Source organism: Microcebus murinus, chromosome 5 (genome assembly GCF_040939455.1).
Source record: "Microcebus murinus isolate Inina chromosome 5, M.murinus_Inina_mat1.0, whole genome shotgun sequence".
NCBI lineage: Eukaryota > Metazoa > Chordata > Mammalia > Primates > Cheirogaleidae > Microcebus > Microcebus murinus.
Genome location: NC_134108.1, coordinates 5,329,406 through 5,353,461, shown reverse-complemented (window position 1 = coordinate 5,353,461; position 24,056 = coordinate 5,329,406). Strand labels below are relative to the sequence as shown.

At 34.4% G+C, this 24,056-nt stretch overlaps 1 protein-coding gene across 1 annotated transcript in view; it reads left to right on the top strand.

Moving 5' to 3' along the window:
* The window catches only part of PACRG (parkin coregulated), a 490,407-nt gene that overhangs the window by 75,091 nt on the left and 391,260 nt on the right, over positions 1-24,056 (top strand). The window contains exon 2 of the mRNA XM_012745607.3: positions 5,427-5,561. Coding sequence (XP_012601061.1) covers positions 5,427-5,561 — 135 coding nt within the window. The remainder of the gene's footprint in view (positions 1-5,426; positions 5,562-24,056) is intronic.

Below are 24,056 nucleotides of genomic sequence, written 5' to 3'. Positions count from 1 at the left end.
GAGCGAGACCCCGTCTCTACTATAAAAATAGAAAGAAATTAATTGGCCAACTAATATATATATATATAAAATTAGCCGGGCATGGTGGCTCGTGCCTGTAGTCCCAGCAACTCGGGAGGCTGAGGCAGTAGGATTGCTTGATCCCAGGAGTTTGAGGTTGCTGTGAGCTAGGCTGACTCCACGGCACTCACACTAGCCTAGGCAAGAAAGCGAGACTCTGTCTCAAAAAAAAAAAAAAAAAAAAAAAAGATCCAGAGTCTCGTAATGTAATGCACCAAATGTCCAGGTTTCAATAGAGAATCGGTAACCATACCAAGAATCAGGAAGATCTCAAAGCGAATGAAGAAAAGGCAATAGTTGCCAATACCAATATGACAGAAATGTTTGGAAAATAATTTTAAAATAGCCATTGCCAAAAAATTCTTCAATTAATAACTATGAACACACTTGAAATGATGAAAAAATGGAAAGTCTCAGCACAGAAATAGAAGATATAAAAAAGAACTAAATGGAAATTTTAGAAATGAAAAGTACAATAACTGAAATTAAATAAAGAATGTTTGGGCACAACAGCAGATTGGAGTGGCCAAGAGGAAGAATCTACAGCCTTGAAGATAGAGCAGTTGAAATTACTCAAACTGAACAGTGGAGAAAATAGACTAAAAGCACACACACACACACACAAAAAAGAATCTCAAGGATCTTGTGGTATTATAAGAAAAGATCTAACATTAACATCATGGGAGTCCAGAAGGAGACCAGAAAGATGCCAGGCCTAAAAAAGTACTCAAAGAAATAGTGGCTGAAAACTTCCAAAATGTTATCAAGAGACATAAAAGTACAGATTCACCAAGCTAAGCAAAATTCAAAGAGGAAAAACCCAAAGAAATGCATGCCAAGGCTCGTCATAATTCAACTTCTGAAAACTAAAAACAAGGGAAAAATCTGGAAGTACTAAGAAAAAAGTGACAACTTATCTATAAGGGAAAACAATTCTAAGGATAGTGGATTTCTCATCAGAAGCCATGGAAGCTGGCAGGAAATGGCAGCAATATTTTTCAAGTGCTAAAGGAAAAGAACTGTGAACCTCAGATTCTATTTCCAGCTAAAATACAGTTTCAGGATGAGGAAATCAAGACATTCTCAGATAAAGGAAAGCTAAGAGAATTTATCCCCAGCATACCTACTCTAAACAAATGCCTAAAGAAGTTCTCTTAACAGAAAAGTGCAAAAAAATAAGGAAGGTTGGAACATCAGGGAGAAAGAACATGAGAAAATATGGGTAAATACAAAAGACTCTCCTTTTTCTTCTTGAGTTTTCTAAATTTATTTGACAATTGAAGCAAAAATTATAAAAGTTGCTGATATGATTCTAAATGTATGTGGAAGAAATATTTCAGACTACATTATATTCTAAATAGGGGAAGGTAATGGGATGTACAGATAGGTAAAATTTCTATATTTCATTTGAACTGATAAAATATTAATATCAATAGATGTGGTAAGGCTTACTTAAGCCTTAAATGTCTCAATTAAAAGACAGAGATTAGTAGAGTGAATTAAAAAACCATGAACCAATGATATGCTGTCTATAAAAAAACTCATTTCAAATGTGATATAGGTAGGTTGAAAGTAAAGGGAAATGGAAAATGATATATGAAACACACACTAATCAAAAGAAAGTTGGGCTGAGTGCAGTCTTTCACTGTAATCCCAGTGAGTCAAGAGGCTGAGGTGAGAGGACTGTTTGAGGCCAGAAGTTCAAGACCAGCCTGGACAACATAGCAAGACCCTGTCTCTAAAATTTTTTTTTTTTTAAATTAGCTGGACATAGTGGTGTGTGTATGTAGTCCCAACTACTTGGGGAGGTTGAGGCAGTAAGACCCCTTGAGTCTAGGAGTTCAAGCCTACAGTGAGTTATGATTGCACCACTGTACTCTATCCTGGGTGACAGAGTAAGACCCTGTCTTTAAAAAAAAAAAAAAAGAAAAGAAAAGAAAAGAAAGGAAGAAATTTGGAAAGCTAGGCACACAATGATACGTGCCTGTAGTCCTATCTACTCAGTCTGGCAGCTGAGGCAGGAGGATTGCTTGAGCTGAGGAGTTTGAGACTAGACTGGGCAACAAACATAATGAAACCTGTCTCAAATAAACACACACACACACACGTACGCACGCACATACACAGTAGTTGGAGTATATAATAATATCAGATAAAGTAAACTTTAGAGAAAAAATTACCAGAGACAAAGAGGGACATTGCATAATGAAAAAAGGGTCAATCTAACAAGAAAACTTTGGATTTTGATTTCTAAGTGTGTATGCACCAAAATACAGTGGCCAAATATGTGACAAAAACACTGATAGAACTGAAAGGAGAAGTAGACAAATGCACAATTGTAGATAGATGCTTAAACACTCCTTTCTCAACAAATGATAGAAAAACTCTATCAGAAAATCAGCAAGGATATAGAAGAACCCAAGATAATAGCATAAATGAATAATATAGAAAACAGAAAAACAATAGAGAAAATAATGAGATAAAGAATGGGTCTCTGTAGAGACAAATAAAATTTACCAAATTTAATAAATTTTATTTTAAATAAAATTGACAAAAAAGAAAGGGAAGACAAAAATTACCAAATATCAGACATGAATAATGGATATCCTACACATCCTGAAGACATCAAAAGGATAATAAGGGAAAACTACAAACAACTCTACACCCCATAATTTGATGACTCAAATGAAATGGATCAGCTCCTCAGAAAACACAAACTTTCATAAGTCATCCAATAGAAAGAGATAATTTAAAAGGCTCTACGACTGTTAAGGAAATTTGATTTGTAAGTACAAAATTCCATGTCAAAAGATGACAAAAGAAAAACGTCACAGCACATTACTCAATGCAGGAAAAAACTGACAAAACTGAATATCCATTTATAATTAAAAACTCTCAGAAAAATAGGAATAGAGGTTGAAACTTCCTCAGCTTGATGTAAGAGTCACAGCTTTATTCATAAATGCCCAAACCAGGAAGCAATCCAGATGACCTGTCATTGTGAATGGTTAAACGACCTGTGGTACCTCCACACCACGCAATACTATTCAGCAGTAAAAAGCAATGAATTATTGATACAGGTTGAATATCCTTTATCTGAAATCTCCAGTGAGCATTTCCAATGAATGTCACATCAGCGCTCAAAAAAGTTTTGGATTTTCATACTAGAGATACTCAACCTGTGTACACAACAACTTATATGAATCTACAGAGATTTATGTTGAGTGAAAAAAAGCCAATTCCAAAGGGTAACGTGCTATATATTCCTGAAATAACTAAATTATAAAAATGAAGAAGAGATAGTTGTTGCCAGGGGTTAAAGGGTGGAGGAAACAAAGAGTGTGACTATATAAGGGCAAATTGAGGGAACTTTTTGGTGATAGATACGTTCTGTGTAGTCCATAGCAATATCAAGAACCTGGTATTGCTATACCAGGGACCCATATATAGTCCCATATGTAGTTGCAATGTATCACCATTGGGAAAACTGCACAAAGGGTACATGAGTTGTCTATGCAGTTTCTTCAACTGCATGTAGATCTGCAGTTAATAAAAGTTAAGAAAAACAAAATAAAGTAAATGAAGCTAACCAGTAATCAGTGTTACATAATAACAATACACATGTGCTTGCACATACACTATATAGATGCACCATATACATGCAATATTGCATGTAATTTTCTATAATATGTATTCATGCATTCATGCAGGTTTAACTTGGTCACATTTTCTTTTGTAGATTATAGTCTATCACTCTTTTAAGGGTGTTAAGATGGTACCATGTTGGTAGATAGTAACATTTTTTTAAAGTAACTTCTTGGCAAAAAAAAAACAAAACTGTCAATCCTTTATCAGTTCCCCAAAATGAGAGTCAAGGTTTATTCCTCCATGAATTACAAAAGTCCATGAATCCCAGGTCTACAGTTTCCATTAAGTACTGTAGTTACAAATGTTCTCCTTTGTATGTAGCTTCCAGCTTAGAGAGCTGCACAAAGTAGTTGTCAAATACATGTGATTATTCAACAATGCAATGAATTTGGCTGAAAATGGTTTCTCATAATTCTAATGCCAGAACAAATTTCAAATCTACAATGAGTAAAAGAAAATCTTGCTTCCCACTGGCGATACCCAGTGTCGCCTCAATCAGAATTGTACTTATGTAATCCTATACTGGGAATAATGTGCTGTGTAGAGGAGTGAATTCTAAACTCTGATAAATGGCTCTGTGTTACTTCACTCTTCAACTTCACCTTAGCATTTGATCATATTCATAAGACATTTCTTAATATCCCACTCAATTTCAAATATTACCCTTTACATATGCATTAGATATGTATTTTTCATATCTAATATATTATTATATATTAATTTTATTTATTATATATTATTTTAGATATATCTTAATAAATTTATAAAATTAAAGTATTAACAAGCATATTAAAAGTTAACATATCAAATAACTTAAAATATTAAGTTAAATTATTTGTTATCTTGTCCATATTAAATATTAGCAAAATAATGATTTTATTAAACTAATATACTAAATGATTAGTATTTACTTATTTTTTTTTTACAGGCAGGGAAAGATAATCATGTTTACAGCATATGTAAAGAACATTACAGCAGTCCCTAATTTTCTAAATAGTTCACTTATCACTTTGAATTTTGTAACCTAATGAATTAATTCCAATGTAAATAATACAGATTTAAAAGATATACTCAATACAACTAACTCTATAGGAAATATTTCTTTGTAAATGAAAATTTCAATCTTGTTTGAGGTAGAAGATTGTCATGTATCCTAATGTTACTTTTTTGTGTATTACCAAATTTATGCTATACACGCACATAGCAGGCTACATTTTTTTTCCTTCTAAACTCTCATTTATCATTAATTTTATATTATATTTTTACAGTTTTGTTGTTAATATTTATATTATGGAAACATATCCCACATTTTATGTATATGTAGAAAGATTGAAAGGAAATATTTTACATATATTACTTCAATATTACACAAAGCATATCAGACCTAAGATTTTACAATCATTAGAATTTACAATCCTTAGAAATCTTAAGTCTTAACATTCTGAACTTAAATATCTCCATTAAAATATTTTCCTTAAGCATAAAGTCAGGCTTCTCTTCCTTATGAAGTGATCACTTCCTTATGAAGTGATTATAAAATAATTTTTTTCCCGATGTTTGTATTGACATGAGATTTGTCATCCCTTATAAGATAATGTGGTTTTATCTTGCAGCATATTTTACACAAACTGAAACCTTTCAAAAAGAAAAAGTCTTTTCATTTGTGATTTTTTTTAGTATGTGTTAAAATCTAGTGACTATTTTTTTTTTCCTTTAAGGTGAGAGGCCCTCCAGCTGCAGGAGCATTTAAAGAAAGACCAACCAAGCCCACAGCATTTCGAAAATTCTATGAGCGAGGTGACTTCCCAATTGCCCTTGAGCATGATTCGAAAGGAAACAAAATAGCCTGGAAGGTAAGTCAGGGCACAGCTGTGCTGGCCAGCTGCACTTGCTGAAGTGACATCTCCCAATGCCAAACAAACTTGGCTGCTAAGTAAATAAACTGGAGTAATTTCTCAGCAGATTGAAGATGGTGGATAAGCTCTTATAGAAAGCCCCCCTGTGTCAGTCGTCCACCTCGACTAACAATTAAATTATAGCCTGCAAAGAAGAAAATGACAGAGTTGCTTTGCCTTAGAGAATTGTCGGCTGCCCATTCATCTCTATTTTTATGAGAACCTGGCAGCCCAGCCTGTTTCAGGCAGTCCATCAAATGATGGAAGTGGCGGCTGGATGCAGAGAGCAACAGCCATTTATCTCCCCCAAATTTCACCTTCCTGCAGGACACTTCCAAATGGAAGCTTTAATTACCTAAATGGATAGGTCAAGATTGTCTGCTCCCTGGAAATGCAGAGTAGAATACAAAAGAAGGCCGCTCCCAGTCCTGGCTCTCCTCTGTCTGCAGCCCGTGTCAGCGAGCGCGATGGCTGTCATACGTGCCCGTTAGAGGCTGACCTCCACTGCCGAAGCCATTACAGCACAGACATTTTTCTGACAAAAGGTTAATTGGCTTCAAAATAAATGTATTGCCTAATGACTCCATTCTAATGTGGTTGTGTTTCTTTCTAAAAGGCTCTCTGATGTTATTTGTAAAAACTTGCCAATCTCTTAACTGGAGAAGGCTTTTACATTTAATTTGAAAAATGAATGCTGATCTCTAACCGGCTTCTGCTATTTAATTATTTTTGTTATCAATGACTTTGCTTTTGGTGATATGTATCAGCTAAAAGGGCTTCTCTGCCTACAGACAGCAAAGCAATTGCACATGTATGAGTATCACATTGGGTTAAGTAAAATAAAAGCTTTTGGCCAAATATCAGTTAAATTAAGCAATTGACACATTTAACTAAAAAGTCTGGGGGTCATGTCTGAAGGCAAATCTAGGGATTGTTCGTAATTAATAACAAATTTGTGTTAAAAATTAAAATTATCAAATTCAAGAATTCATTGAAGTATTTACCTGAGGAAAAAGCATTAAAATTAACTTTTTCCCCTCTTGGTAGAAAGACTAGAAGAATTGTTTGTATTTTTCTTTAAGAATATTTTCATGTTATTATCAAATATTTCTAATTTTTAAAGTCATCTGATATTCAGTTATTGAACTTACAATTATTCTAAATTACTTTATACTAGAAAAGCCTGGTGATATCCTTATTAAAACCTTGTCAAATAATTTTGGGAGGGAGGGACGAATAATAATATTATTATCTTCCTTTTAATCACCTCTTTTTGAATGTGAATTCATTATGTGAAAATGTACATATGATGGGAAAAAATTTATAGCAAGTATAACTAAATTAAATATTTTAGTCTTAGTATTAATATAAGTACATATTCTCCAAGTTTTATTGTGATTTGGGAGTTCATTTATATTTGATTAATTACATGGATTTTGTGTTTGCTTGTCTATATACTGGTTCATACAAGGTAACACAGTAGAGTTGCTTAAAAACCTGATTACCGTTGAGTAAGACTATGTCATAATTCATTATAAAAAATGAGTGGCTTCTGGTGTTTTAGGTAATTATAACTTATGCATAAATTATATTAATGAAAAGAGCTTATACAAATTTATTCTGACCTGTTCAAATAATTTCATTTACTTTTAGAAATGTCAAGAGACTAGAAAAAATTCATCTTGAAAATAAATTATTAATAAAAATATGGGATGAATCATTTTTCTTTATCTTTGATAATCCAACAGTCAGTAGGGATATAAACTGCTTTGCTTTTTTATGGTTATATTAATTATTTTGAGCTACTATTGATTATAGTACTGATTCAGCAAGCCAAAAAGTAAAACAAGGAAATAATTTATTTGCTGTCACTGGGAGTATATAGCATAAATTTAGAAAAACATATTATTCTAGAACTTGTAGACTTCTTTTAGAGCTTTGTTACTACATTTCAATTGTCTTACTATAAAATTTGAAATTAAGATGTTAAAATTATTAAACATAGGGTTGTGAACAAGCCCTTCATATATTTATATTTACTCCTCAGCACATTTACTTTGGGGGCAATCTGGTTAAATAGGGATAGGGGATGTTTCCAGGATGCCAGTCCTAAGGAAGGGTTCCTGAATGTTGAAGGAAGCAGGACCACCTCTTTCCCCCAAAAAACAAAAAGCAAAAAACCAAGACCCTGTGCTGTCCTTCTCTGTGTGTAGGCAGAGTGCAGGTTCCTGGTCAAGCAAACCTCTCGCCTCAATGTTATAGCTTGTTCCTTCCTGAGGACTCCTATGTAGCAGTGCTTCCCCAGGAAATTGTTGGTCCTCTCTCAGCAGTCCTTGGGACACCCTGGGGACTCCCAAGAGGTTTGTGAGTGCCTGAAATGATGTGCACAATTAAGTGATAAGAAGGTCCATTTCTTTTATAAGAGTTTCAAGACATCCATGGCTCTTAAAAGACTTAAGATTCGCGGCTCTAATCCCTAATGAAGGCTGTCCTAACGTCTCAGGCTTATTCTAGTTTGTAAAGTTGCTGGTTTAGAGATCCCTGCCCAACTCATCTGCTTTTTCTGGATTAGCTGACTCCATCTCCACTGTATTAGAAGCCATCATATATTCTTGAAATAACAAAGGCACATCATGATAACACAAATAACCTAATAAAGCCAGAAAACAGAAGTAAGTTAGAGATAGGTAAATGTTTGCATTCTTAGGTTTTTCAACCCACATCCTGAACTGATATAACATTTTCAGACACATGGAAGTGATCATTTATTTCACATCCCAAAACAACATGGAAGGCTGATTGCTGTAATCTATCCAGTTTAGTCTATGCCTAATGGTATCTCTAAAGATCAGAGCAGTGTCCAATATAACTTTCTGCAATGGTGGAAGTTCTCTGCATCTGCGCTATCTAATATAGTACAACTGGCCATATGTGGCCATTAAGCACTTGGAATGCGCCTACTGAGACTGAGGAACTGAATTCTTAATTTTATTTAATTTTAATTAATTTTAATTTAAATCACAACATGGTTACCATATTAGACTGTGCAGCTGCAGATTATGATAATGGCAGTCAAAAATAAATGCCTGAATCCCAAATAGAAAGGCTATAGCTATGTAAGAATCATTATTAAAATTTTAAAAATGGGACTTCCATTTGTATTTTTTGTCATGATTGTCTGTGCTTATCATAGATTACAAAATGTTTGTAGTGAAAATTTCTATGTACTTATCGATGGCAAGTTTGTTGTCTGTGAAAGATGTGATCTAGAATATGAAATATGACAAGCAAGCTCTGGAATCCTTTTTTTAAATTTTTAAATATTTAAAGTATGGCTAAAGAATTCTTGATTATCGATAGTTGTAGCTATTTAAAAAAGTATAAATGACTGCTTAAACAAAACGTTTTAATCTGCTTCTTTTTCTACATTTTTCTTGACCCTACTAACATTCAGGAAACATAACTATGTATTCTGTTGCTGATATCTTTAGTGTCCATATTACAGGCAGCAAACATGAAAAAGATCTCAGCAGTCTGGATAAGTAACAAAGCAGACACTCAGATGAACGATGGAAATTTTAGAATTGTGTCTGAGTTTTCTCATTTTAAATTGCCATTTGTCCATTTCCTGTACTCCTGTAATATGAATCACACACTTACAAGCACAGTGATCAGGGTGGCGGTGGGGATTCTACCTAAAGGTTTTCCCTGTGGACATTCCTGAGAGAGAAGAATGTTATATAAACTAGCAAAATATTCAGCACATTGTCTCCACCTCTGCTGCTTAAACAAGTAGTGAAGAGAGGCATCAGTGTACAAAGTGGCCCTTTGGTGGAGAGTTTTAAATTGCACAAAAAGCAGATATTAAAGCATGAGTCATAGGAAGGAATATGAAATTATGTGGAAGTTTACACTGAGCTTTTCTATAAACTGTCCTCTCACTTCTGCCTCTAGGCACCCTCCACAACCCCCCAGCTACCAACTCAGTTTGAGAGTTTAACACAGCCTGGGTCTCCTCCTCTTCCTCCCCTCTTCCCCCTCCTCCTCCTCCTTCTTCCTCTTCTCTCTTTCCCCTTTCTCCTGTCTCTTCTCTCCCTCCTTTTTCTCTTTTTGTTTGTCACTTTCTAGACTCCATATTTGTTCTTATGGTTTTTCCAGGGCTAATTTTGAGGCAAGGATCCAAGAGCCCATGCTATTACAGTTCTCTGTGTGGCAGAATCTGAAGCTATTTGTAGTATTCACCTGAATTAACTCAAAATAAAATTTTCTTACATACTTAATGAAGAACCCAAATATGAATCATACGTAGCACTATGAGATTCGCCATTTTACCGTAAATTCTGGTTTTGAGCCATGTTTTAAATAATATGGGAATACAAGTTATTTTAAAATAGTCACTTCAATAAAGACATTGGGAAAAAGAGAAAAAAATATCATAGGCACATTAGATTTTAAACAGTAACTATATGGTATTATACACCATTTATTTATTTTAAAGATAAAAACAGCTACAACCATACTAAGATGTCTCTAAATGCTTTTTTCACTTTATAGGAATTTTGATGTAATAGGTATTGATACAAATCACCTTTCTCCGTCTGTCCATGATAACGTACTATGTGACAGAATATGACATGCACTAAGAAAGTCTTGTTTTCCACTAAATTTCTAATAAACAGGTGTAAAAATGCCCCAGATATAATAGGGATATTTGAAAAAGAAAGGCAAATCAAGATATAATACCAACCCTATTATAAATGCAACAAAATTGCAAACTTCCCAAATTATCTGAAAAAGGGAGAACCTCAAAATGAACTTGAACTTTGCCTCAAATTCCCTTCCTTCAAAACCTGATAATCTCTCACTTGGCAGTGCCACACTGGTCATTGTCCAAAGTGGCATTAGTTGCCCTGGGTGTTTCTGCAGTCTTGGTTTTTTATTCTTTAGTTGATAATATAAATGATTTTCAGTAGCAACTTCTATTGAAATAAAATCAGATAAAACCAGCAATGATTCACAGAAGCAGGTACATGTATGAATGAACATAGGTAGCCTTCACTTCCTGGCAAAAACACATCTGCCTCACTGGCCTGTTGGAGATACATAAAATTTCACCATGATAACATCATTCCCCTGAGGTTGATCTACTAATTACACAGTTACCTGTTGATTAAAACTTGGATCACAAGACTTTATTATTTTATTAAAAAATGATTTCTTAATATTAAGCTGATCAGGTAACTATAAATATACTTTTATCAATAAACATTTATATAAATATTTCATTTATATATTTTTACCCCACATTCTTTCAAAATGGATTTAAATTGTCTCACAAAAAACTATAAAATACATGAAGTCGGCATAAATAAGAAAAGGGAAAAGGAAAACCAGATTGTGACCTAAAATGAAGCTAGAAACAATGTTAGTGAAAATAGACTTGTCTGAAAATCTTCTAAGGCAGAGATCTTTGCCTATATTTCTGGTTTGTTCACTCATGTATCCTAGTACCTAGACTAGTATCTGTCAGTACTGCAGGCACCCAAAGATATTTGTTGAATGAAAGCAAAGCACACTGGAGCTGATTATTTTGAAGTTTTATTTCTCTAGAACACTGTTTCAGGACCATGTCTCTCACTCTTCTTATCTCTAAGTGACAACAATGTACCAGATGACCCTTTTTAATTATGGGAGTTCAAAAAAATTTTGTTTCATAATTATTAAAATAACTGTATGTTGAGGTGTTCGTGAAATGCTTCAAAGAACAAATATTGAGTAGAAATTTGCCAAAGACACCATGTCTTCTGGTAGCAAAATGCAAAGATTAGTAGCAGCAAGTGTAATTTGAATCCACAATACTTTGGGGTCCAGAATGATAGGTAGTAGTTTTAGGGGGTCGAACTTTGGTCATGAGAATGCTCCTTAGATTATACACAAATGCTTTCCAAATGACTGCTCATTTCTTAAAATTTATTTTCAAAGTGACAAACAAGTTTCTCTTTCAAAAGGACTAAAAATATATGTCCAACTTGAACACTCAAGTAAAGAAAATGCTGTGCCTAAATTGATTAGGCGTTTAAATCAGTCTCTAAAATTTCTATCGATGGTGTCTTGGACAACACCTTTAATTCTGTGTTGACTGATGACTCCATTCAGTATTTCTTCCTTTTTTCCCCAGTTCCTTTTAGTTCTCAGCAGCATTGGTATTCATAAACTATAAAAAGCTCTGTCAATGTGACTGTTTTCATTGACATAACTGATAATTTCCTAGTAGGAAAAAACAGTTATTGAATATAATTATTATAAAAGTGTGCACACATTTTCTTACAATTACAATCAGCCCCAAACCATGATAGCTCATTATCTATAAATATTATTGTATTTTAGAGTAAGTCACACTGTGATATGATACCTGATCCATTCCCCATCAGTGTGTTCACAAGATTCTATAACTTTGGCTTATAATTTAGTCCCTTGATACCTTCAATTTATTAATGTTTCAATGTCTTAAGGATTCAAAAAAATAATGCTATGTCTGTTGCTCTTAAGGTAAAACTGATAATTGACTTTTGAGATCTTGTAAGCAAATTTACTTGAGTTGAATAATTTGTTTCACATCAAGATGTATGAATATTCTCTTGGAATTGTCCCGGGCTTCTGTTCTTTTGATAACTACCAAAGCTTGAGTCTAGATAACAGGCCTTAGAAGAATTTGCAAGGCAAATTTTACAAGAGAAGTGATAATTTACCTGATTTTTTTATGAGAGAGTTGCCACATTTCCACTATTATTTCCTCTGTGATTAATTAATAGACAGAGTTCATTCTAGAAGTCTTGAAAAAATAATCCTCCAGCAATTAATGTACTATTCTGTGTTTTTTGGAGGAGGGGACTGCATACTCAATTAATGCCATTCTTTTATTTGATGTAAATTGTTGTGTCTTAAAAGTGTACAGCATGAAAATACAGCCATGTATCAGAAATAACTTTAATTTAAATTGGTTAGATGACCTCTGAAAGCTAGATGAAAGATTTTCTGCTGAATGGGCCGGTGCTCCCTGCTGCCTATATAATTTATGTGAGAAATTAGTGCAAATGGTTCACTTTTATGGAGCAGAGCTGCTTGTAGCAAGCCTGCAGAAACAATTTTCCCCCCAGCCTCCATCTGTTCTTCAAACTAGGGCATATGCCATCTCATCGAGCTTGAAAGTCAACTGATTTATAACTCCTGGAAAGTGCATAGATTGAAAAGAAAGGTCGACTGCTGCTCTGTGACAGTGATTTGTTAGGCATTGGCTAAAGACAATTCACATTACCAGGGACCCCAAGGGAAACAAGCAATGTTGTAAGTTTCAGATCTCTGTAGATTGACAACTAGAAGAAAAACAAATCACTCCTGCTTTTTAAGTTGGTCGACCACCACTGTTAAAATGTAGGGGAGAGGTCTTGGTGATGTTAAGGGTGCCAGAGCTAAGATAGCATATTGTCACCTAACATCTCGTGCAGACGCGTTTGGCTGCCACCTTCCCAGCAGCAAATGTTGCCATTTTAGAAGTATCAGCATTCTACTCTTTAGACTAAAAATGTGTGTTGCTGCTTGTCATAAAGTTCTGTGTGGGGACACAAATCCATCTTTGATGAATTTTATGTGTCTGCCTAGAAGGTGAATCTCCAGCTCTGTTCCAATTAGTAATTTAATGATTGCATCCCTCTCTGTCTTATCACACATCTCTTCTCTTTACTGAAGCACTATTGAGATCAAAAGTTCTTTGACAGATGACAAATGAAATCAGATTGACAGTATGATTGTTAACAAAAAAAATTGTTTGATATTTTATTTGAGTGTTCAAAGTGTCTCTTTAGATTTGTACCTTGTAGATACTATTGACAGTGAATTTTCAACCCCCTTGCAGTTGTATTACAGTTTCTCCTTTTCTTTTAGGCAAAATCTAAATAAAATGTTAATGAATAATCATATTAATTTTAAGCCACATTTGAGGTGACAATTATAGAAAATTGTTTTTACCTTTATCAAAAAGAAAATTATCCTTACCTTGAAAGTTCCACGTGAAAATTAATATTGGTAGGATAATCAGCTGAACTAATATAAATGAAATATAAATGTTAATACTTATTACTTATTGAGTTTTATTCTTACCATGGAATATATACAATTTTATTATATAAAATAATAAAATGCTACTGAAAATTAGAAGGAATAAATAAGGCAACTATTATTCCATCATTTGCTGAGTATAATTATTAGTATTTCTGAAAGTATTTCCATCTTATCTTTCTTTTTATATAATTGAGATCATAATCTATATAATGCTTTTTAAAAAATTGGCATTATATGATATATAAAAATAACAGGCACTTATTCTTAGATTTTCTGAGTTTTTTCCCCTAGTTTAAAAGTAAAACATGCTTATCCTACAAAATTTGGGAAATGGATAACTTGTATATAGAAGACAAAATTCACCCTGAGATAACACCTTTTAGTATATTGGTGTTTTTATTCAGTCTTTTTTCTACATGTATATTTTTTACTTTGTTGAAACCGCATTTCATATGGTAATTTTTAAGGAACTCAAAGGAACATTCAAGGTCCTAATTAAGAGAGTAGATTGATAGTGCACATACTGCCACAGGAATATTAATAGTTTTCTCTAGTTTAACAACAGCAACAAAAAAGACAATCTTCTTTTATTATGCAATTTTAAGTTTTCAATGGTCATTACTAAGCCCTTTGAAAGAGACATGCACCAATACATTTCTCTGCATAGCTCTACTTTAGCAAGGTCACACACACACGTGGCTTTTCCTATATTAATTCTCATGGCATGTAACTGGGTTTGTCATTGTGAACATGTCATTAGCATATTTTTGAAGAGAATAGTTATCACTATTTTTCAAAAGTTCATTAAACATGAAACACATTTCTTGCTATTTGGAAAATCATAAAAATGGGCACAGTCAACAGAATCATTTGAAAGCCAATCTCTGTCCCTAATCCAAGACACCTCCTTTACAGCAAATAATTCTCCAGAATTTCCATGAGTTGGTTCCATTCTGAATAAAAGGAAAACCCTTAAACAAACTTTCCTAGCCATTAGTCCTCAAATCTTGAGTTCTTGTTTAGATTCATGTCTCTGTTCATGTATATTTTTAAACAATTTTATAAAACCAGGTATATAGGTTGAATATTTCCAAATCTCAAATGTCTTGAAAATATACATTTCTACTTTCATGTACATGAGACACAATTTGATTGAAATTAACATTCTTAAATTACAACTATTTCCCTTCATGTCTCTATAGAATAGTATATCATGGTAGTCTAACATGATTGCTGAGAAACTAATATTAGTCTGATTTTTACTCCTTTGATGGCAATCCATTCTTATTTGCTTGTTTCTTTTGTTTAACAGCCTGGGTAATGGTACTATTTTTGTATAATTATAAGTTGCTTCCAGGTACTTTTTTCAACTATTCTTCCTTTAATATATTAAGCTTATTGTCTACCTAAAACTTTTTCTCAACTGAGGAAAGTTTCTTTTGTAATCTCATTGATTGTTATTTTGCCACAAATTTTCTGTTTTTTTCTTAGAAAAAATATTGTATGTAGATTGTGCATTTATATTCAATCCTATCATTTCTATTATTGCCTCCCTCAACTATTTTATCTTTTTATCCATTTTTTTTAAACTTCTGGGCAAACTTTCTTATGCTTTCTATTTTCTTTAGTATCAATCTGTGTATTGCTGCCTCCATTTCAAATCAGGCTCCAGGTTTCTTCACCAGGCTACTGTTCACTACTCTAGATTTGAATTTCCTCTTCATTTCTGGGAATTTGGTATTTGCTTTTCTTACTTTTGAGAATGGCTATGTACTTTTTAAAACTTTTCATCTAGCATTTACAGGGGTTTTTTGGTCATATTGACCAGATGTCTTTCAGTTAATTCTGTAAGACTGTTTTCTCAATTAGCTTAATATCTTGGCTTAGATGCGAGAAAAAGATCATCTTGAGGCATAATTTCCCCCAATGTTAGACCAGTTCTAAAGCTTTCTCATGAAAAAAAAATCAATGAAATAAAATATGCTTTGCATCTATCATGGAAGTCCTTTTCAGATGTAATCAGCTAATGTGTATTGTGCATAAATTAAATCTCTGTGGAAGATAGTAAAATTCAATTAGGAAAAATCACAAGGAAAAGACAAAGATTTTGTGCCAACTCTCAGTTTTGCATGTAAATAATATGTGTTTGTGTGCATTTACATATGTATGCATATGTGTGTAAACATCGTGTTCTTGTTTCAGTACTGGAGATAAGATTTCAATTTTCATACTATAAAGTTTAACCAGCAAGTAAAGGTGGGTTGGGAGAGTTCAAGAAGATCTTTATCTTCTCGTTATTCATATCCAGCAATAGTGAATCTCTTGACAAGCATTAGCGCATCAATTGAAAAACATCTTTTAAATGTTTTCCATTTGCAATAAGCTGTATAACATTTTACTGAACAGCAAATACTTTTTAAAAAGCAACAAAGGTATAATATTGGGTTGGAGTGAATTTAGTTTTTAAAAAGTCATCCTTCACAGAAAGATTCATGTTGTTTTATTATTAATTTCCATTTTTGAAGAATCAGTTGAGCAATGAAGAAATACTTGTATATGCACAAAAAAGATTTTTCATTTACATATATTTTTCTTTATATTTTTAAAATGCATTTTGAGAAGGGTTAGTGTGTTAAACTGGTAATATTAAAAACCACAAGTCAAAAAATATAAAAGTTAAGATTTTTATAATTCTATTTGAGAATCTCTAGGTTTTTCTGCATGTGTGGGTTATAATTTTAACACTCCATTATTGTAACTTATTATATTTAATAAACTAACAATTGGGACTAGCTTCAAATCTCAAGCATCAATTTAGCAGATGGTTCGTTTCATGAAGAAGAAATGTAGACTCTGATCACTATGACTGTACTACTGGGGAAATGAAAAAAAAAAAAAGCAAAAGTAAAATGTATTGGTTAGTTGCAATATTACCAGTAATATTTTGTGTAGTCAATAATATTAGAATGTAGATCAGTTTGCAGAAATGATGAGCTCCATAACCAAAAGAATATATCCTTTATAGAATATACTAGTGTTGCAAAAAGCCATCTTGGTAAGAAATTTTGAATATTATGAATGTAAAACATCACTATTTGGCTTCTTAAACTATCATTTTGGTTTTTTGCATTATTTGCTGCATTGTACTTTATACATGAGAAACCTCTGTTCATGTGGATTACCAAATTTGCTGTGTCATGTCTTGCCCCTTCCACCTTTGCTTATGCTGGCCTTCTCCTCAAAAACCCCACTGCCTCCACACTGCTCTTCTACTCAGCCTCTTTAATCGGTAACTGCTCATCTGTATAGACTCAGCTCAGCTCTTCCAGTCCCCTGAAAGTCTTTCCTGACATTCCTGGGCTAGATCAAATGTCCCTCTCTGGAAAACCAGCACACCCAGTGCTAGTCTCTTGCTGAGTAAGACAGTAATCTGTTTGCTTATTTCCCTCAAGGATGGTGAACTCCAGAAGGACTGGAGCAGGGTGTTATTTAACTTTGACCTACCATAGCCCCTGATACAACATGTAAAAATGTTTTAGGGCTAATATTTGAAATGATTCATTAAAATATTATATTTTTGTACATTGTATATACCGTGTTTCCCCAAAAATAAGAACTACTCAAAAAAATAAGCCCTAGCAGGATTTGTAAGCATTTGTGCAATATAAGACCTAGTGATAGGTGTGGCTACCCAGCATATCCGCACAACCCATGCATTTTGTCACGGAGCGGTAAAGAAGATGAGCAGCCCTTCTCATCTGCCCCATGAGAGCACTATTGCTCCACATGAGAGATTGGGCCCAATGGTTCTAAAGGAAATAGAGTCGTAAGAAATTCAGGATGGAATTTGGGCTTTGGAGAGTTGTGATGATGTTTTAGAAGAAGACGACTTAACTATATTTGAACCAATGTAGATTGTTGTGCTATACTTAAAAAAAAAATAACACATCCCCTGAAAATAAGCCCTAGGGTGTCTTCTTGAGGAAAAATAAATATAAGACCCTGTCTTATTTTCACAGTATATGTATTTGTTTAATACTGTAGCAGTTTGAATTTTCATCTACTCAGGAACCAAGAATGAGGGTGGTTATCTGTGACTTTTAAATTTTGTTTGCAAGCCTTTTAGTTCTTTTGATAGCTCTATTTTTATGTCTTCTTATAGAATGTAGTTTGTAGTCCTTTTAGAACTTCCTAGTATAAGCTCACTGAATATTGCTTATTGCTGGTGAATAGAATTCATTTATTTGAACTCTAGTGGTCTGATCACATTTAAATTGGTTTCTTATCTATGTGTTGTTTTTAATTATGTGCTATCCAGTTGATGTTCATGTAACTTAGTTAAGGAGCCCCTGTTCATTCAACAGACATTACCTGAGTACCTACTAGGTGCTGGACACTGCTCTACTCTGGAAATACAGCAATGAATAAAGCAGACAAATTCTAGGTCCTCCTAGAGCTACCATTATAGTAGAAAAAACTAAACAAACAAACAAATAAATAAAAAGACTGTTAAATGGTAATAGCATGAAGAAAAATAAATCAGAGTAAAAGAAATAATCATGAGAGGCTAGAGTACAGTTTTATGGGATAGTCAAAGCAAACTCCTTTAATAAAGTGACATTAAAGTTTAGAGCATTTGGTTATACTGTCTAAATTATTTTTAAAAATAAGAGTCCTAACTTGGTACTTTTCCTTTTTAAAAATGTAATAATATCAAAAAGAAGAAAGTATTAAAGAGAAAATGCAATGAAAATAACCAAATAAGTTATGTTCTTTCAGGACCTATTAGTTACTTAAAATTGGTGTAAGAGTTATAACCCAACACTAATGAATTAACAAATTACATTTTAATTAAATTCTTATTCCACTGAAACACTAATTAAGGGATCATGAATGACTGTGTTTTGTACATTTCAACATAAATATTTTATAAGCAATATGCAAATATATATTTCCTTTGTGAAAAGTATTTTCTACATTTTACATATAAGAAAGCCTAAATAAGCAAGCAAATCCATTTTTTATGCCTCCTTTCTCTTTTCTTTTGAAAATAGAATCATTACTAGTGAGCAGATTTAGATAAACAAACAAGAACTGATGAGACACACATGAGCAGATACATCTGGATACAGAAATGTTATATCCAGATTGTCTTTAGAGAGGTCACACAAAAATAAGCTTCCAATGCAGGCAAAGCCTGACCCACAGGGAAGATTTGTTTATACACATGTGGAGACACAATCTGATAAATTCACAGCATAATGTACTTTTTTGAGGTACAAACATATAAAGTATCTATTATGGCAGCTATTTAATATGATGTATCTGGGAAATTAATGGAATTAAATGAAAGGAGATGAAACTGAGTGTTAAACATATGCACCATTCATTTGTTTGTTTTGAGCATTCTTTTATCCATTACACATTTTGGATGGTTGTTGCAATTTATTAGGTGCAGTGGAAGTCATTGGCGATACAGGCCATTGTGCAATGTGTACAATTAGTCATAAGTACAGCCATGTGCCACATAATGATATTTCAGTCAGTGACAAACTGCATATATGATGGTAGTCTCATAAAATTATAGTGGAACTGAAAAAAATTCTTATCACCTAGTGATGTCCTAGCTGTCCTAACATTGTAACACATGTTATCTTTTTTAATGCTTAGGTGCTTAGATATACAAATCCATACCATTGTGTAACAGTTGCCTATAGTATTTAGTACAGTAACATGCTTGTACAGGTTTGTAGCCCAGGAGCAATGGGATGTACCCTGTAGCCCAGGTATGTAGGAGGCTGTACCATCTAGGTTTGTGCATGTGCACTCTCTGATGACCACATAATGATGAAATCACCTAACGACGCATTTATCAGAACATATCCCCGTCATTAGGTGATGCGTGACTATAGAATGAAGTAAAAAGTAACTTATAATAGGGCAAGATGACTTGTATTTTGGAAACCATAAATCTAAATACCTGCCTCACTGTCAGCCATAAAATTAGGAGAAAAAAATGTGCTTGAGAAATGAATTGAACACCAAAATTTTTGTATCAGAAATCTAAACTTTGTGCAAATAATTAATATAGATATTTTTGTAATTTATTTTGCTTTATAAAATTATTTTAACAGCACACACATGTTCATGTTTCTTAATGTAAATTGGATGAGAGTTTTATAGCAAAGTGTAAATATATTAAAATTTAATGAAAATGTATAACTTTAGGATGTACTTGGGGAAAAAAATGTGATTTAGTCCAGATTCTGACTAATAGAAAACCATCATTGTCTCTGTAGGGTCAAAAAAATATATTTCCCTCACTTATCCTTGGTTCATGGATGAAGTCCCTATACCAAAAGACAAATTAACAAGAGAAAAGCACACAGATTTATTTGTAACTTTTATGTGACATGAGAAACTTCGCAAAACATTGATGACCTGAAGAAATGGATAATTCTGAGTGCTCTTTATATAGTAGGTTTGATGAAGAATGGATAAATATGATAGGACAAAGCCGGTATGATTTAATGGCAGTAAACTAGGGGAAGCTTAGCAAGGCCTGTTTGTTCCAGTTCTTCTCTGTGACCCTTTGTCTACAGAGATAGGATGTTCTTTTTCTCTGGGCACAGGGAGGCGTCTCTCAAATGAGGGTTTTATGGCCTGATTCAGGTGAAGGGCAGAAGAAGGTCCTTCCTAGGTTCTATGACTTGCTTCAGGAAAGGAATGTGGGAGAAGGTCAGAGTGACTTTCCTGCTTCTGTCATTTTTTAATGTGTCATACTTTGAGATAGTGTGTCCTGAGCCCCATCATCACTGAAGCCCTATTTTGGACTTTAAACTCTTGTAGTTTTTTTTTTTTTTTTCATTCCTATTTATTTAAAATCAGTAGAGTATGGAAAGTTAACACCACCACCACAAGGTCCACTCTCAGAGTTCTGTCATGGGTCAGAGCCAATTAATTTGATAATGGCTGAGTATTTTTTACTCTTCTCCCACCTCGCTGCCCCATTCCTTACTGTTAGGCAGCACCAATACATTTAATGGTTTGATTGGCCTGCTTTTGATGAACTTAAGCTAAAAGCAATGTTAAAACAGAGGAAACCAATCTAAAATTTGTTGACTTGGGTGACTGTGTGATTTAAGAATTAAAATCTCCCACAATCCTGGTGTGTGGGGAGAATGGATAAACTCGGTCAGACTGCCAGACCAGAAGTCAGATGGTGTCACTTTGTGTGACACTGCCTGCCCCTACCCACTTACCCACTTGGCTCCAGCCACACTGGCTCCCTTGCTTTTTCTGGAGAACGAAAATCTCATATATACCCTTGGCCTTCGCCAGAAATGCTTTTCTCTAACTCTTAGCCAAGTTCACTCCTTTATAGCTGCTTACCAAAGCAACTGTCCTTGGCCGTCCTCCATAAAATGGCACCCATTCTCTCAAGTCTCCCACTCTCCAGGGACAGAATGATGTTTCTCCAGAGCTCAACACCATGTCTGTCCAGACAGAACAGTGGAATAAGAAAGGCATTTTGTCTGTGGCTCTCCATTTCATCCAGGAGTAGCTCCTTTGTTTTTTTTTTTGTTGTTGTTGTTTTAGACAGGAAAGATTAAAGGATGGTAATCTAACTGCAAATGTGCAGACTGGGGGGGAAGGTACAGGTCTTACATTAGGACAGTTTTTACTTATCAAGCTCGTAGTCATTTGGGTTGCCTTCGTGGAGGGCTCAGCTAAAGGAGAGGAAGCTGGGGAAAAGGATTGAGGCACCCTTAGCATCTCTTCCAGCTGCCCTGGTACCTCCTCACTTTCCTTCCTTCCAACATGCTCATTTGCAGCTCTCTTTTTTTGATTCATGAATTTACTCATTTATTCAAGAAATATGCTTTGAGCACCTTTGTTATTGTCATAAGTGCCAATGATCTCTTCTGCCTTATTTTTTTTTTTTTTTTTTTTTTTTTTTGAGACAGAGTCTCACTTTGTTGTCCAGGCTAGAGTGAGTGCCGTGGCGTCAGCCTAGCTCACAGCAACCTCAAACTCCTGGGCTCAAGCGATCCTCCTGCCTCAGCCTCCCGAGTAGCTGGGACTACAGGCATGCGCCACCATGCCCGGCTAATTTTTTATATATATCAGTTGGCCAATTAATTTCTTTCTATTTATAGTAGAGACGGGGTCTCGCTCTTGCTCAGGCTGGTTTTGAACTCCTGACCTTGAGCAATCCGCCCGCCTCGGCCTCCCAAGAGCTAGGATTACAGGCGTGAGCCACAGCGCCCGGCCTCTTCTGCCTTATTTTTAATCTGCTTAATTTTGTCTTATTCTGCTTGCTGTTAAAACTCACGTGTTCTGTGCTAATCCCATAGAACTGCGGTCCCCAACCCATGTACCTCAGACAGGTACCTGTCTGTGGCCTGTTAGGAACTGGGCTGCACAGCAGGAGGTGAGTAGTGGGGCGGGGAGTGAGTGAAGCTTCATCTGTATTAATATTTACAGCTACTCTCCATTGCTCATGTCACCGCCTGAGCTCCACCTCCTGTCAGATGAGATGTGACATTAGATTCTCATAGGAGCGAGAACCCTACTGTAAATTGTGCATGCGAGGGATCTAGGTTGTGTGCTCCTTATGAGGATCTAACGCCTGATGATGTGAGGTGGAGCTGAGGCGGTGATGCTGGCACTGGGGAGTGGCTGCACATACAGATCATCATTACCAGAGAGGTCTGACTGCACAATAAATGTAATGCGCTTGAATCATCCTGAAACCATCCATACCTGTCCCCCCAACCCCCGTGGAAAAATTGCCTTCCATGAAACTGGTCCCTGGCACCAAAAAGGTTGGGGACCGCTGCCACAGAGGACTACTTGTTATTCTTCCAAAGTACGTACTGTTCATTTCTTGAACCTAGAAAGAGTGCAACTTTAATGACACTATTTGGGGCACAGGTAGAGAGGGTGAAAGATTGAGAAGTGAAGCAAGAGGGTTTTTAAACTGCACTCTTTAAAGCTGACACATACACCACTACTTGTTCCTTCTCAGATAGGTCCGTAATTAAAAGTTAATGATGTTCAATTTATATTTATTGATTTTCATTGTTTCATTAAATATTTCATTCAAACAATTACTTATTGAGCATTTATGATATGCCAGGAACCGATTAGAGGCTGTGCATACAGCATCTAAACCCTTGCCTTAGTGGCGCTTGGGTTATTGAATATGGTGAAATCATAGGAATATCATATGAAACTTTATGAATTTATTTTCCATTTCTTTGATTAAACTTCCTTTCTGTCCTATTGAAAGTTGGGTTTCAGAGGAAAGTAAAGGTAGTTAAGAAATTTTTTAATCAGTCATTTTTATTAATAACTTTCCTATCAATATTCCAATCTATATGGAATGGTTTTCACTTTTAATAATTGAATGAAATTAAACAAAATTTTTGCTATATTTGGTTTAAAATGGTTTGATGATCAGCTTTTGTTAATGGCATTTACAAATTCTAAACAATTTTTACCACATCTATTATATGCTTTAGTTTCTGCTGGGATTTGCTGTGTAAAAGAAAGTGGGAACAATGTAGCTCACATTATGCTGATAATTAACATCTGTGAAGGACAAGCTTCTGCATAAATTTTTCTCATAATAGGAGGAAGTGCACAGAAACAGAATGATGCTATGGTTTTAATATTTAAAATATTTTTCTCTTAGGAACTGAACCTTTAGCTTCTGCACATAAAGGCAGTCTTTTTGTAAATATTTTTTTGCCCCCCAAAAGACAAAAGATGTTTCCAAATAGACTATTTTATTAGACAATAGTTTTCTTTTAGCCCAACAAAATCAGTGATTTGCAATTCTAATAGCTTTACAAGTAATTTCTCTATTTTTCAAAAATAATCTTTCTTGTATAATTTATAAAATGAAGATTTAATCAACATTTGAAAGAAGCGATAATGCCAGCTTGATGTTTATTGAATTTGTTTCACTAGACCATTCTCATTGCTCTCAGGTATAGGTACCGGGTTTTAAAACTTTTCCCTTCTAAGAACTAAAGATAAGGTGTTAAATTTCTCATATATCCAAAAGAATGGGCTCTGCAGCCTTCCTGTTACTAGTTTAAAAAAACTAATTATCTTTCTTTTGTTACCTAACCATAGCCATGTAGGTAACTCTCTCAGCACTCTTGAAAATGGTACTATGTCAATATTTAGATAATATTCCTTCTAGCTACATCATGACTTCAGTTGGGTTTGGTTGTCTTTCTTGTAACTACATCACTCAGAGGAGATATCACCAACATCTATTCCTACTTTTCATATCTGGAGCTCATTTATTCTCCTTGCCTT